Source organism: Denticeps clupeoides, chromosome 5 (genome assembly GCF_900700375.1).
Source record: "Denticeps clupeoides chromosome 5, fDenClu1.1, whole genome shotgun sequence".
NCBI classification, from domain to species: Eukaryota; Metazoa; Chordata; class Actinopteri; order Clupeiformes; family Denticipitidae; genus Denticeps; species Denticeps clupeoides.
In genome coordinates, this window is record NC_041711.1 from 21,475,213 (window position 1) to 21,492,449 (window position 17,237).

At 41.4% G+C, this 17,237-nt stretch overlaps 1 protein-coding gene across 1 annotated transcript; it reads right to left on the minus strand.

The window, feature by feature from the left end:
* Nucleotides 1–13,780: 13,780 nt before the first annotated feature.
* Nucleotides 13,781–16,891, minus strand: pcdh20 (protocadherin 20). The gene is made up of 2 exons (XM_028980839.1): nt 16,744–16,891; nt 13,781–16,533 (listed from the first exon to the last, which is right to left on the minus strand). Exons 1-2 carry the CDS (start codon nt 16,792–16,794, stop codon nt 13,939–13,941), a joined length of 2,646 nt encoding a protein of 881 aa, XP_028836672.1. The 5' UTR covers nt 16,795–16,891; the 3' UTR covers nt 13,781–13,938.
* Between the last annotated feature and the right edge of the window lie 346 nt (nt 16,892–17,237).

The following is a 17,237-nucleotide window of genomic DNA, read 5'->3' on the forward strand; positions in this document are numbered from 1 at the left end:
GACTGATGGAGTATCTGTGCAACACATCAGAATTCCTGCTAATGATGCACAGAGTACACAGGTTACGAAGTGATCCAGTTTGTGTCCATTTTTTCAGCTATTATTAAAAATAAGTCATTGAATCATCATGGTGTTACATTGATGATTATCTGAGATTGTCTGACCACTGACCAACGTTGAGTTTGTCTTATTGAACATTTTTTAAATGTTCATTAAGACAATGTATATATATATTTAATATATTACATTTTCCTTCTGATAAGCTTCCAGGAATTGTTGTTTGACCTCTGACCCTGTTGTAACATTTAGACAGTTGACACCGATGTGATGTTAGATAAGGTTAGATAAGGTTAGGATCTTCTTGAAACTGCTTTCTGGCTTTGAAATGTACCTACTTATCTTTTCCGAAGGGATCATGTGGGCTCTTACAGAGATGCGGGCTTTTCTACACTCTTATCAGTGTTCTTTGCCCCTCCTTCTTGTCTGCAATTGAAAGGGGCCTCAGCATCAATATCACCAGATAAATATGCTCATTATGTATGTTTGTTTTGAAGAGAAGGTGTGAAAGAAAAGTTCTTCCATCCTACATGAGCAGCTTCTGATTCTAGATGGATGTTCTCTCTTGGCCCTGTAAGAAGGAATGAGGGAATGTTCACTGAAGATAAGCACGTTTTCTGTGGAATATAGCCATGCTGGTTTGCAGGAGAGCATCCTCGAGGCTTTGCTCAGACTGAAAGAGTGTGTGCTGAGTGTGTCTCTGTGGTATATGGCAAAGAAGGCTAGCATTGCCAATGAGAGTGACAGAACCGGGCAGACTCATATGTTTAGTTTCTGTACATGTTTTCTTGGGCATTCAGAACTTTAACTAGACAGAATATCAGTGGCCACAGAAAGGAGAAGACTCTACGATGGAATGAAACAAGGAAATAAGGGCTTTGATGGCTCTCAGGAAGATTAATATTGCTTAGAATTATCAGAGCAGGAAATTGGAAGAGGCCGACATTTGAAGTCTGGGCTGTTTGTAGAGTGTTAAATGCTTAAGGAGCATATCTCGTCTGTTGCTCTTGTGCAGGACACGAACTTAAACTGATGTCAGACAAGAGAATGAAATCACCAGTTCTCAGGACATTCTGCAATGTTAAATGAAGTAGCCCTGTCCTTAATGTGCATATAATCAAATATACTGGCTTCCTCTGGAGTCATCAGCTTATCCTCGAACACAGATGCTTTTGTCTTGCTTGTCGAAATTAAAATCCGGCCTCACTCTGAGTCTCTATTTGTTTGCATTTGACTTTCTTAAGACCTTTCTTCTATTGTCTCCCTAGTGTGCAAATCTTCCTCTGGCACAGCATCTGCACCCTGCGGCCTGGTGATTGGATTAGCTCAGAGCACAGCCTATTAGCTTTGTACCCGGCAACAGGGCCCTTACCACTGTAGACTAACAGTGGATCCTATAACTGAACGAAAACAAAGCTTCTTTTGGATAAAGAGGTGGCAGAAAGGGCACTAAATGCCACCGCGCAGTATGAGCGCTCAGTGTTGCTGACACACATCGCCCATACTAAGCTGGCCACATGGGGAATGGAGGCATTTATTGCCAAGTTCTCCCCAAGCAGATACATAGAGGACACCTGGGTGTGCCCGTAATTACAAAATGTACTTGAGAGTGTGTGATAACATTTGGGAAGGAGGAGTTTGGCTGCACATGTGGTACACATACATTGTTGGGCTCTTGCCATTGTGTAATGCCCTGGCACAGCAACAGTTTGAATTTTTTCTTTACTTATACTGCTGCATTAAATATACACATGATTCTTAATGTGTACAAGTAAAAATGTGTGAAAAAAGTTGCTTAGGAAACAATGTTGTGGCCACCTTTGCTTGAAATAGAAGATAAACATCTGAGGTTAGGTTCAACCGCTGCATATCCCAACAATGCTTGAAAAGTGGCATCGAGCGTGTTAGATTACCAGTCTGGTGGCATCACTGTATTTACATAGCCTTTATACCGCATTTGATTCCCAGCCGTGTTTGTTTGGAGATTGAGTTTCCTGAAGTGTTCAAAACTGCAGAAATTCTTCATAATAACATGAAAGTTAATACTAAAAACTATGAATGCATTAAATAGGCAAGACATGAATAATTTATATGTACTCCTTGTTTCTTTGGCATGACAAAATTAATGAATGTTGTGCATCAGATTTACAACTGGTCAGCATATTAATGGCAGTGTCCTGATATTGCTTTGAAATTTCTGCAGTAGATGGCCCTCAGGTCTTGATGTGATGAACAGAATTTAAATTCCTTGTTTAGTATGCCTGTAGTACTGGGCAGTCAACCCCACTCAAAAACTCAACAGGATTTCATAAATAAATAATTTCAGAATTCATCAATCGCGTGCCTCTGTTGTTTCCGAGAGATGAAGACACAGGAATGATTTAAAGACTGACTGAGTATAATGCATCATTGATTGTACTTTTAACCAAACCTAAATTGTGTTTTGGAAGATCATTCTTCACATGTTTTGTCATATATTACGGATAATTTAGGTGTCCATTAGCCAGCTAAGAACAGATAAAAAGGTGTTTAACTATGCCGGAAGATGGACTGTAGATTTACCTCCAGGTTAAGTGCATTTTAGAAACATCTCCAAAGCGAGTGCTAAGAAACCCGGCACAGACGGGTCCATCTAACTAAAACACATGACATGTTAAGGTGACAAATGGGCCACTTTGTGGGAAAGAAAGGGTAACAGCCAGCTGTGAGTGCATAAATTGGAGGATTGTGTACAGATCTCTGGTCACCAGTGTTTTGCTTCAGATTAATTGACTGCTAATGAATCTCGTGTTCCGATACTGCCTCATCTCTCATTCTAACATTAGACACCTCCTGCTCAGTAAATTCTCCAGCACTGACATCAGGTCTTGTCCAGACTAATTAGCTGCTGGCTTCTGCTTACTTTTACCGTTTATACACAGCACAGTGTGTCAGAAATCGTGTCCAAGAAAACAGGTTTACAGCTCAGTGGGCATGCGGGGAAAAAAATGCTTCTAGAGGCAGTTTTATCACCATTTTATTCACTTGACAGTTTCAGCAGGGAGAACTGGAAGGTCAAATCCAGACATCGGAAATCACAACAGTATACTAATACACTGATCCCACACACTCACACTTACACACACAGTGGTGAGTCATGAGATGCTATGTCCTCGCATGCCATTAGTCAATTTACTGCTCTATAAAACAGCCTTAACTAGAAGACAGTGTCAAGAGAGCTGTCACAAAAGAACCATAAAGTGCAAACCAAGTGAGAAATGGAGCCTGAGCCCCAGAGCATTATGGGATTTTCCATAATAGTAATGAAATAGACCAGTGTGGAAGAAATGATTACTGACAGGGTGAATCAAGATGATTCCTCTGGACAGGTTTGATAAAAAAAATTGATTAGCCCAAACTCTGTCTAATATTAAAGCCATCAAAGTATGAAATTGATTTGCCTTAGCTGTGGATCCTGTAAATCCTGTAGGTTGTGGTATTTCCTCCATGAAACCTTTTTCCCCTGCACATCCCACAGTTGTTCGATTATATTGAATTCTGGGATATTTACAGGCCAAGTCAACACCATGAACACCCAGGAGACAGGACACGAGAGCACCCCACACCTTGGCCTGGATGAGGAAGTAGAAATGTTAATAAATAAATATGTCTGAAAAAACGCAAAGATCATGATTTTTTTTGCATTCCAGATCTGCATGATTTTGACCATGATTTGAGATGAAAATTAGAAGATTACATTGAGTGGAACCTAATCTTATATATTCCAGGAACAAACAGAAATGGTGGATTCCTTAAAAGAGTCCATGCAGCTGACCCGAGAACTGTATCTTCAGTGATATGGGTTTCACATAACCACAAACAACCACAAACCACTGAGCCTAAACTGACATCTCATACATTTCTGTTTGTTTGCTGCTTAAAATCTCGAACCTAATCTGGAACGAGGAAAGTAACTTCCAGTGTGATTGTATGGAGAACAACTTGCCACCATGATCTAGCAGGGCTGATGGACCTATTTGAAGGCAATAGATTTGAAATGTGTATAATCACATTCAAAAATGTCTATTTATAAAAAACAGAAAAAATGAAAAAGATTAGACTAATTGACTAATAGATGTGTTAAACACCAGAGAAATATACATATGAATTGGAATGATTGTGTGAATGTGTACACAGAGTGTGCATACAGCCCCTGACAAAAGTCTTGTGGCTAATTTATTTTGTAGAAACGCCTGCTATTAACCTGACTTTTAATTAATCAATTGGTGTTAGAAATAGCTCATATGAAAAGCTAAAAACCTACCAAATGATTTTTAATGCACTGAAATGAATTATGTTCACTGAAAAAAGATTTATCATTTAATCAAGACAGAAAGGTCAAATTTTGGCAAGACAAAGGTTTTTCCCAGCAAATTAAGTAGTGGTGTTGTGAGATCCATATTTAATATCTTGTATGACTTCCATGAGCTTGAAGGACTGTATCCATGCGGTTTGGCATGGATTCATACAATTTATTGATGAAAGCAGTCTTGCATGAGTTCATCAATATTATTTGGTTTTGTCTTCCATGCTTCCTCTTTCATCCTACCCCAGACCTGCTCAATGCTGTTCATGTCTGGTGACTCACCATCCTGCTGCAGAATTTGGCCTCTTTTATGGCTGGGAATATTTACATTTACATTTATCAGACGCCCTTATCCAGAGCGACTTACAATCAGTAGTTACAGGGACAGTCTCCCTGGAGCAATTTAGGGTTAAGTGTCTTGCTCAGAGACACAATGGTAGTAAGTGGGATTCGAACCCGGGTCTTCTGGTTCATAGGCCAGCTACTACCACCCTATATAAAAGGTAGCTAAGATTTCTTTCAGCCTTTTCAGACTATTGATGCTGCAGATATCTCGCACACCCCTATATTGAATGTAACCCCAGACCATGATTTTTCCACCACAAAACTTCACTGTTTTCTGGGTGAATCTCAGATCCATGCAGGCTCCACTAGGTCTCCTGCAATATTTGTGGTGACTGTGGTGTAATTCAACAGAAGATTCATCTGAAAAATCCACCTTCTGCCACTTTTCCAGCATCCATCCTTTTAGCAGGCTGTGGGCCTTGGCAAATGCCACCCGGATTTTTCAATTGTCTTTTGTTTAGTGCTGGCTTCTGGGCACTGATTCGACCATGGAGGCCGTTTCGAGACAGATTCCGACAAACTTTTCTGGGACATCAGGTGACCAGGTCTCATGGAGCTCTGCTGCAGTGGAAAATGGGCTGGCCTTGGATTTTCGAGACAACAAACGGGTCCTCTTGAGCATTTGTCTTCTGGGGTCTGCCTGACCTGGGCTTGTCAAAAACATCTCCAGTCTCCTCAGATCTTATTTTTATCCTCTGTACTTGATGATGAGACACACTGAAGGTGTCTGCCACATTAACAGTGGATCTGGTCTTCAGCCTCTTGATAATCAACACTTTAGTCACAGGGTGAATCTTAGGTATGTTTGCAGAGGTCTAGTTGCAGTTGATGGTCTAGTGTACTGGGGTTCTTTTTATACACACCTGAGAAACTTATGTCTTTGCAAAAATTGACTCAATGGGCTTTACTAATACTTTTTGACAGTTTTGTTTTACACTGAAATATTATTACAAAAGCTGTTGGGAATAAAAATTAGCCATTTCTTGTAAAAAAAATATTGATTAGAAATATATTTCAGCGGCACTTGAGACTTTTGTCAGAACTATACAGTTGGCACTGAAAGTATTACATTTTTGCTCTATGTTATACATTTGCTTAAATAATTTCAGTAAATTATGTTCCTTGCAAGTGGCTTCCATTTACCCCTACAATTTCAGTGACTTATTGACAGAAAATTGGTCCTGTCTGTCCGTGTGTGTTTGCAATGTACTGGCACCCTTGAAAAGGGTTCTTCCTGCCTTGTGTCCAAATAGTCTAAATATCTTCCCTGTGACCCTGATCTGGATTAACATGTTTAGGAAATGGATTGATGGATGCATGTATGGCTAAACAGGATTATAGGCTTCCAAGAACTCTATAGTGTTTTCATGATTTACATTGGATGGATTATTTGTTCCAAGATTTCACAATTCACAGAGAAGTATGTCTGTGTGGATAATGTAAAAATGTACCTGACAGTACCATAGAACAATCTGGTATTTAAAGCATTTTGTAGACAGGTGACAATAGGTCATGGTTGGTGTTCAACTGATTTCTGACTGCTAACTCTACACCCTTTATTTAAACTGCAGTTCACATAATGCAATCATTAAATCAGTTTATTTGGTATGTTACATTTTATAATATTTCCTTCATTAAACCAGTTTACACAAGGTCAGAGGTACTTTGTTACTAACCTAGATTTAGACCTGCCTAACCAGGTTTGTCCAGGTGTGGGTAAATAATCTTTTGTACTGCTCTTTAAAAAGTGTACAAATAAAACAACACTTTTATATTGATAAGTTTGGCTGTACTGTTCATTGGTGAATTATATTTTATCCTACAGTTTTGTTCATATTAAACAGCGGGCCAAAGTTCTTAGGATTAAACTTTACAGACATGTAACTGGCATGCAAGTACTATGCTGTATGCTCTGGATTCAGATGTGTCAACAGTTGTGCCTTCTGCACGTAGCTGATGTTTGTAGTTTATTCATTGTGAGCTTTGAGTATAATCACATCCAGGGTGTGCCTGATGACACATTATGCTCAAGTGTAAAAAAATAGCAGTTATTCCATAAATCACACCTTGCATGTGAGCAAATCTGTGTATAATAAATAATTCAGTCTCAGTTAACACACCCAGCAGTTTCAAAATGACCACAAATCAAAAATGCATAGTGCATTTCTTTGTGCTTGTAAGAGAGTGGGCAAGGTTGAGGAAAGCTTGGAGAAGGAGTGAAGACAACCATGAGTACAAACTATTGTGAAATCTTGATATGATAAGATCATGAAATGATGATAATGACTGTATTCAGTTGTGATTAATGAAATTCTTTTTCTCATGACATGTGATTATCAGGTTAGACTGGGCGTCCCTGAACCTGCAGCGTCATCTGAGGAGACCTGGGTGCCTGGGAGAACCTTTGCTGACACTGGAGACCAGAGGCCTCCATGGTTAAACGCATCAGTGGCTGGAATTAACAAGCAGGCAAGTAATAGAGCCTGCTGCTAATTCACTCTGAAACTGCAGCCCTCAGAGTTACCATACAGGGAAATTCTCATTTCAACCCATTCCGTAACAACCTCTTCTAGAGTCAAAATGATTAGCAAGTTATTGTATTCAAGAGAATTAGAAACTAGAAATGGAATGCCAGTAAAAGTCCCACATAATGGATGAATGTTATGCCGCCATCACCCCATTCCCATGGTCTTAATCACACGTTTACAGTTCCCAATAGCCACGCCCGCACTTTTGTTAGTACATTGCCACAACGCAGGTGCACTACACTAAAGACGCAGGTAAAAACACAGCCACGACCTGTTCTCTCTGCCACGCCTCGTAGTATTTTGAAGTTTCCGTTTTTTTTTACCTGTTTATCGTTGCCTGTTTTGATGTGTTTGTGTTGTACACTTGGCTCCCCACTTTCCAATAAACCGTTGACCCTCTGACCCTGATTCTGAAGCAGTATAACATTGTGGGAATGAATGAATACCAATGCAGGCAGTGTATTTGGTGCACATTTGCACAATTGATGAAAGTTCCGCTAATCTAATAAAATGCCAGTAGCACTGAAGGAGGGGTGTGGCACAAACAACAGGACCAAATGTATAATGCGGAGTTTTAATAAATACACAGTAGCAGCTGACATTAAATATTTTCTGGCAACTTTTCTTGTTTGCAGTTTCGAGTAATATGGTGGAATTTGTTCAAATCTTCTATACTCAAAAATATTTGGTCTTGGCAGAAAACTTCTACAGGTAAATATGCAAAAAAGGCCAATCACAGATATTGTTGAATATTCAGCTTTCCAACAAATCCATGGCATAATTCTCAACGTTTCTCATTAATAAATCACAAAAGATGTTCTTTAATGTCAAAAGAGGGTTTTAACCAGGCAACAGACTACTGGTTCTTAACTTAACTGGAGTCTTAACTCAACAGTTTTGTGCCACAATATCCAAATATGAATATACTTTTAATATTAATATCACATTAAGAAACACATTATTCAATATTAGCACCTCAAATATTGAAATTACTGGAGAAGGTTAAAATCTGTGTCACATCTGCATAACAAATGCAGAGACATTCTTAATCTCACAGTATCAAAATGTGTAATCCTGATTCATCTATGAATATGTTTCATACTCTGACTATCCAATTCACTGATTTCCATCTGTAAAAGCCCCAGCACCATTTCTGCAACAGTCCATAGCAAAGTATATATCTAATAAAAACAAAAGCTGCAGAACGGACAACAATGGCTGCCTGGTCCTGCAGACCAGAAACAGTCGACCGTAAGAAGAATGGATGTAAAACTGGGTCAACCCCACACAGCCTTTTGAGGATTGGAGACCCTCAGGGGTTACTTTAAAGGGGCTTACTGAGTGCCCCCTATAGCCATATGAGACAGGCAGAGCATGCTTTCCCAGCTGAGATTACCCTCGGCCAATCGCAGCAGGGGCAGAGAGCATCAGTACAAAGAGAGAGTCTCTGCTTGAGAAGTGAGTGAGCTTGGACTAAACACTGTTCTCAGCCAAGGCTTTAGACCAAAAAAAAAAGTGTGTGTGCATGTGTGTGTGTGTTTCTGCAGATCTGCTGCCTAAGCCGGGAATTAATGGATTTTATGTGAAGAGTTAATCACACTGAAACAAGATTTGGTACATTGTTAATAATGTACAATGTTAATGTACAAAACATTGAAACTGGTCAATTCTGATTATAAACTGATTATAAATTGAATTACAGTACATTGACATTCTTATAAGATTATGAAAGAACAAAAAATACTGAACCTGTGCCACACACTCAACCTTATACTGTAAGTGTTTAAAATGCCACTTAAAGCTCCTTAGACTCTATGTGCATAATAGGCTATAGTCTGACTATAAGTACTGATAAAATGCAGGGAAGTGATAGACAGGTGATAGAAAAGAAGCAGAAAATGAATGAATGAATGTCTGAATAAAAAAGAGAATGCAGAATGAACGGCACATTAATATCTTGATCTGTCAACACACTGAATAATAAGGTGTCAATGGCAATTTTGTAATCCTAATGGCTTTTAAAATCCCTATGCAGCAATCTGAGATCTGACGACTGACAGATAGAAAAGTGAAAGTGAAAGTGAATGTCATTGAGAAACACAGCACAGCACATGGTGCATACAACGAAATGTTTCCTCTGCTTTTAACCATCACCATAAGTAAGCAGTGGGCAGCCATGTCAGGCGCCCAGGGGGGCAGTGTGTGGGGACGATGCTTTGCTCAGTGGCACCTCAGTGGAACCTTGGTGGTTCGGGATTCGAACCGGCAACCTTCTGATTACCGGTCCGCTTCCTTAACCACTAGGTAACCTCTGCAGATGTGGGTGTCTAATGGATTGCTCTTAAGTGGAAGGTGAAAACAACTTAATCAAATGTGGAGTAATTTTGGTTGCACCAAGAATACGCCACAGATCAAGCCTTTGTAGCCAAACCCTTCTCTGCATGTCACATGGTCCAACATGTTTCCCTTGAAGGGTAATTATACCTGTCAGCATAAGCTGAATGTGCTGGTACTATGAAGAGCAGCGGATACAGAACAGAAAATGATACAGTGAAAAAAAGACACGAGAGAGATAGTAACATAATCCACTATGGGATCAAAAAGCTTGGATTAGATTATTTTCTATTGCATCACAGCCTTGAAAGACCTATTGGATCAAAGGCTGAGATTTTGGGTGGAGTGAATAATATCAGAATGCATTATTGAAGTGGTGGACAGGAGCAAGTGGTTGCCGGAGGATTTGATGTCATAAGCACTGGATGGGAGGCCCCTGGCATGGTGAGGGCCTGTGTAACACTATCTCCCCTTCACTGTGGCAGCATTTGTTTGAATTCAAGGCATAGGAAGAACAATAAAGCCAATCTGGAAATGGGATCAGCGCTTGACTGATAGTAATTACCTGCTGTCTACACCATTAATAATGTAATGTAATTTCAGAGCACTTTCCAGAGAGTCACCATTGTCGCACGCTCTGGGTAACATACATAATGTACATCCGAAAAGGAGAAGAAAAAAAAAAGTTAGGAAGTTGGCAGGAAAAAGTGCACTGAAAAAAAAATGGATCTACAAGGATCATTACTTATGTAACACTTGAGCTATATGAGACCCAACATCAGCTTCACAGTGTCAGAAACAATCTGTGTGTACCAAGGTTCAGACCTTCTGCAGGTCAAGCAAAGTTCATGTCCTATTTCCAAAATAGGTACCGCTGACCTGGAAGTCCTCACCTCTCACATGACTGAGTGAAGTCAGGGCTCAACAGGTAGCAAGAGGTCCTCTCCTCTCCCCAATGCTTTGGTCAGAGGAACCGGAGACGCAGACTATGACTCTCCCCAAATGTCATGCTGCCTGTTCGACCGATGCTAACCACACATTTGATTATGAAATCACCTGAAGCACCTACAGCGCAACCACAAACTATTTGAATGGTTGTTTGCTTTTCTTTTCATCTGCAAATTCTGAAGAAGTCAATGTTTTTACAAGCCTGAGGCTGAACAGTGAATAATATCACATAACACAGAAGCACCTATTATCTCAAACACATTCACTCAAAAGAAAAAAGCCAACTGATAAACTGTTAACCACCTATGGAAAATTATACAGAACCTTGAGCAAATGACTCAGAAGGTAATTAGTATGGATTGAAATATAATTAAAAAATATATATTTTTCCTTCGGCTGCTTCCGTTAGGGGTCACTGCAGTGGATCAACTGGTGTGGCTGTCTGCACAATCAACATAGCCGAATGCCCTTCCTGTCATATCCACCCTCATTTACCCAGGCTTGGACCACCACCAAGCAATACACTGTCACGTGCATCCCCAGTGGCTGGGCTACTGAACGACTAATAATATTGCTTATTAGATACTATAAAAAGTCATTAGTTGCATTACTAGCTTTATTACAGTAATACTATCAAAGCCCCCCTCATCATCTACACCTTTTTCAGTTAAGTCAATTTGTGTTGTGCATGTGCATGTTTAAAACACTATAATAACTTGCCCTACACTGATGTGATTATCATTGTGAAACACACAGTGGCACCTTGGTGGCTCAAGATTCGAAATAGCAACCTGCCGATTCCGTGTCCTTACCCACTAGGCCATTACTGACCACTGATTATGTACTATATGAACACAGTTCTGGGTCTTTTAATGTTTTCCAGCATTCTAGTTAAATGAAGTCGATCCAGTTTTAATTTTTTTGTCTGGACTATTTCTGCTATATAATACATCAGAGACGTAATTTCTGGAAAGGATGGCTGTTAGTTGGGTGGACGGCAGATACAGTGGAAGTGAAGCCTGCACAGACGTCGGTCACAGGAATGGGTCTTTGGGAAAAAGGACTTCTTGTATTAATCAGAGTTGCAGTTTGTTGTTGCATGCGGAGAGCCACTCCATCACGGCTACATAGTTAATTACACCAAAGTGCTGTAAAGCTAGTGTTACTGTTTGTGTTGGTCCCTGTTGGACGGACGCAGGCGACGGCTGCGGAGAAGGAGAGGTGTGCACAGCGCCAGCTGGAAAAGGCTGAAAGCGATTGTGAAAAAGAGCGAAGGCTGATCAGAGGCTGTGAACCTCACAGCCGTTTCTCACCTCTTTATTGTAAAACTCATGCATGCCCCCCCCACTTGACACACACACACACACACACACACACACACACACACACACACACTCACGCTACTGGAATCAGAGCCAAAAAAAAATCCAGATACTTGCCTGAGGGGGAACAATCTCTCCTGGGATCCATAAAACCTGTTTCTGGGGAAGTGTGGTGCACACGAAGGCATGCGAGTTCTCTAGGGACTAGTTTTGGAAATTATTTCAGATTTAATATGAAAATCACACAAATTCCACGAGAAGCATGGATCAAACGTGATATTTAATTAGATACTCCTGTTGCATTTTAAAGTTATAAATGAGCTGGAAACCTTTCAATCAGATGAAATCTATAAGATGCAAACTGTGCATTGCCAGCCACTGAAGTTCAAAACAATGCTTTCTTCTACTGTGATAATGTGAGTCTGCAAATATAATCTTGGCACAGGCTTGAACACAACTCATTTACAGTAAGACGACAAATATGGTTGACAGTAAAAACCACACTTGCTATCGCTCATCAATCCATTGAATTGATCTGCAGTCAACACGTATAATGAGACACAACTTGTTTTCATTTATGAAAATAAAGCACATTAAGCAGAAAAGTGCTGAAGTGCTGCAGGTCTGGGCAGATGTGTGTTTCAGTGTTTGTGTAAGTCTGCTACATGAACATTCAGCCATGTCATGACCTTGTCAAGTGACACACTGAACAGCATCGTCAGTGATTGTAAGTTGTTTATGTCTGCTTATATATTTAATATAATTAATCTCTCTGTGGAGGAAGGTTTTTTTGTTATTAAATTCAAGGTCCATGTAATAAGAATCATTAGTGCGATAAGATGGTGTCAATTTTTTTCATAATAGAATAAATCACATAAATATGAGAACTATAATTGAAAACTGGCATATGTGTACATCAGTTGCAAATCAGGTTGTGGCGTCAGGTGTTTTAAAGTATGACCTGCCAGTGTTGGGTGTCAGATTCTGGATAAATGTTCTCCTGACATGCTCATAAGTGCAAAATCTACTTGCAAGGTGAGCCTGAGCCTTCAGTTTGTAAAATGCGTGACATGCCAACAGTTTACATACCGATGCAGTCACGTGATAAGATAAATATTTCCAGTACATTTCAGTTCTAAAGAAACAGCAGGTTTAGACGAGAAAAGGCAGAAATCTAAATATGAATGGAGACAGCACAATCTGCTTCAGAAGAAACTGATCAAATAAATGCACTTCACAGTGACAACATATGTTAATTGCAAACTTCCTGAATGAAATACCTTTTGTTGGCAAAATGGATTATAAATGTTCCAGAATAAAACTAGTGAGCTTCGTGTTAGTATAAATGCCAAGATTATAAAAAAAAAAACACACTGCATGTGTGAGAATTTTGAAAATATATTAATATGTACAGGTCAAGGATTATTCTCACAGTTCTGTAAACCTCAGCACATTGAGGTTTTATTGGTAAAATACAGCAAAAGAGATTTTAATATTTACAGATGGTTTGGTTGTCATTTTGAACATTAACTGCTCATTATCTGAGATTAAAGATGAAGGAATGTAAATGACAAGCAATCTTATATAGAGCCCAAGCGTATTTAACGATGTGTAGGAGAGTAGTGTAGTGTAGTTTAGTAGGAAATGATGTCTCATATTGCTCAGTACATGAGTAATCAAACCCACTCAGTCTAAAAATCCAATGTCACAACTTTGCCTTGCATTTTTGCCTTATGAAATCTACTCATAAACTGCAATTGATCATTTTGGTTAATAGTAATTACCTTGTATGTCAAAGTTTGCTTGATCGTGTATGATACTAATATGCCTTGACGTCTTAAAAATCAATACATCTATAAATCACATTCAGCTGAATTCTCACGCATCTCATGGCCAGTTCATTTGATTTGATTTGATTTTATTAAAATGATTTTTTTATGTATAAAACATATTTACATTATATACAGCTCAGCTGTACAGCAGTCCATTTCATTACCAGCTACAAAGTTTTTTTGTATAATATTCTGTTTTTATGCAGAGTCTCTGTACAGAAGGGATGTCATATGCTAGATATTTCCATGAGCTTTCTGTCCACTGCATGCACATCACTTTTCATTTTTAATGGGATCTCCACCTCTAATCTTTTCTTTTTATGCTTTCGTAGGCTTTTACAGCTTATGTACACACTGAGTGATACCACTAGAATTAATAATCCTAGACATGAGGTTGAGAGGCCGATGAGAACTGGCCGACAGGGAAAAGGATCTGTTGGGTTCCCTGTAGATTTTTCAGCTGTGATGTCCAGGTTTCCAATGTCCGTCTGTCTCAGCAAGCTCTGGATGTAGGACTCATTGTTCACAGTCTCATTTACAAACAGGTTAACCAGGACTGTGGAGTGCAGCGGCTCAGGTTGTCCATGATCGCTCACTTTCACCAGCAGTCTGCACAGACAGCACTCATTGGGCATTTTCCTCAGGGTGATGTTGCCCGTGATCGGATCGATCTCGAAAGAGTCCGGGTCACAGCCCTTCCTTTTGATGATGCTGTACGCGATAACCGCGTTCATTCCTGTATCCATGTCGACAGCGTACACCTCTGTGATGGATGTGCCGGGAAGGGTGCTGGGGAGCACCAGCATATAGGACTGATTGGACTGGGGGAACAGGACCATGGGGGGGTTGTCATTAACGTCCAGGAGGAGGACAGTGACCATGGCGACACACGAGAGAGCAGGTTTGCCTCCGTCCACGGCCTCTACCCACAAGTAGTACGTACCTTGTTGCTCTCGGTCCAGAGGGGTTTTGGCTCTCAGGACCCCTCGTCCTGTGTCAATTACGAATATGTCGCTGCCGTTGATGATGGAAAGTGCCACCCAGCCATTCTCCCCAGCATCTGGGTCCGTCACAGAGAGCACCCCAATTTCTCCAAAACCCGGAAAGTTCTCCGGAACAAAGAAAGTAAAATCTTTGTTGATAAAACGCGGGCTGTTGTCGTTACAGTCCCGGACCGTAATGATGACTGTGGCTATGCCCTCATTCCTCGGTGAACCACGATCAGCCGCCCTGACCATAAACCGATATGTTTCCTTCTCCTCACGGTCCAGTGAAGTTGAGACTGTCAGAACGCCAGTCAGGCGGTCCAGATGGAAAATAGGGGGCGCGTCAGCACCTAACAGGTACACCACTGAACCTCTGTCTCCACTATCCAGGTCAGTGGCTTCCAGTCGGGTTAGAAAGGTGTTGGGGGGGTTGTTCTCCTCCACAAAGAGCTCCATCAGAGACTGTCTGAAGACAGGGGTGTTGTCATTCTCATCTATCACTTGGACTCTGACCAACGTCTTAACCACCGCACCATGGGAGCTCCGGGCCATGATGGTAAGTTCATACTCATGCTGACTTTCATAATCCATGCGCTCAGTTGTCTCCAACAGGTATTCATTTTTGACCTGCTTATAAGGTGAGAGCTTGAAAGGCCCCAAGCCCTCCAAATGGCACTCCACCCTCTGCCTGGGATCAGCATTCTTCACAGTGAAAAACGCTACGGGTGTGAGTGGAGGCTCTGACTCCTTTAAAGACACCACCCCATCCTTCTCTGAAGCAATGTAACGAGGAATGATCGTCGGCGGTCCCGATGTTACCTTAATGACATGCACGTGGACCATGGCCACATCAGGAATACAGCCTGGCTCTTTCGCCAGCACTGTCAACTTGTAGAACTTTCCAGTGTTGGTGTTAATTTTCCCTGCCAGCTTGATGACCCCTGTTCCTTCATCCAAATGGAAGAGGCTTCTGGTTTCCTTGGAGACACGTTCACTGTAGGAGTAGGTTATATGAGCATTGGGACCCAAGTCGGGATCCAAGGCGCGAAGTCGCACCAGCTGGGTTCCCTGCGAGGTGTTGCCATTCAGCGTCACGTTCACCTGCGACTCTGTGAACTTGGGGCAGTTGTCGTTGATATCAGTGATGATGATCCTCAGTTTTGCTGTGCCCAGGAGAGGTGGGGATCCTCCATCCTCTGCAATGATTTCTGTCACATACTCCGAATTTGTCTCTCTGTCCAGGCTCTCTGTCACAATAAGGATGGGCGTGAGCTCTCCGCCCTTGTTCTCCTCCACGTCAAGGGTGAATACTTCATAATCATTGGACAGCCAGTAGGTCTGCACTCCGTTGATGCCCAGGTCTGGGTCCATGGCCGACTGCTCTATTGCAAAGCGTTCATTTACTGCTGCATTTTCGGGGACGAAGACCTTGATCTCATTCGAAGGAAACTGTGGCCGGTTGTCGTTCACATCCTCAATGAAGACCATGATCTTAACCAACTGGAAGTACTGCTGGGGAAGAATTATTACGTCCGGGGAGAGGAAGCAGCCCTGACCCTCGCTGGCATCTGTGCACAGGGTCTCTCTGTCGATCTCCACAGAGGATGTGAACAGCTCGCCTGTGGTCGCGTTCAGATCCACATACCGCAAACCTGTTTTCTCTTGTGCCAAAGTGAAAAAGCGCGGTGGATCTGCAGATAAATCCAACTTTAAGTCTGCTCCAATGGCCCCTATGAACGTGCCCTTGGGTAATCCTTCCTTTATCTTATAGAGGAGAGGGCTGAAATCTGAAGAGCAGGAGAGAGGGCTGATGTAAGGAAGGAGAATGGACAAAGCCTGAAATAAACAATAATTGAAATTAAATACATCTACAATAGATTTTCCTATTCAAAAAATATCGAAAATAATAACATGAAAACAAATTGTATAATTAACTTTAAAAGTTGGCCAACTTTGTTATATTGCCCTCCATAACGTTCAGGTTATTTAATAATAATTTATAATTATTAAATAAATAAATATATATATATATATACATATAATTACCCGAATCACTCCTGCGATTGTAAAAGGAGGGTGCGGCTTTTTAATGACCATCTTTATTTCCACGCTTCTCCTCCTGCGTCACCTCTTCAAGCAGCCCGAGCGGGACCCAAAGCCGCGGCGCGCCGCGCGCAGCCCCGTCTCACCGTGCGCCCGCGACGCGTCTGTCTGGCGCGCGGCGGACACGCCCCGCGCATGCTAATGAAGGCCGCGCCTCGGCCAATAGGCGCTGGCGCAGCTCTGCGCGTGCGCAGCAGCCGTGTGCGCGCCGCCGGATGATGGGGAAGGGACGAAGGAGAAAAGGGAGGAAGAAGAGGGAGAGATGCGCCCTTTTTACAACCCCGCACGTGTAAAGCCGATATAATCTCGGTGCGTTTTAGCGGCTTGGACAGATTGCTGATCTGATTGCGGAATGTGGGGAACTCACACGACTTCCCTCAATAATTACTTTAATAAATGTATTTGGTGCCCATTCTGCAGATGTGAAAATGGAATCA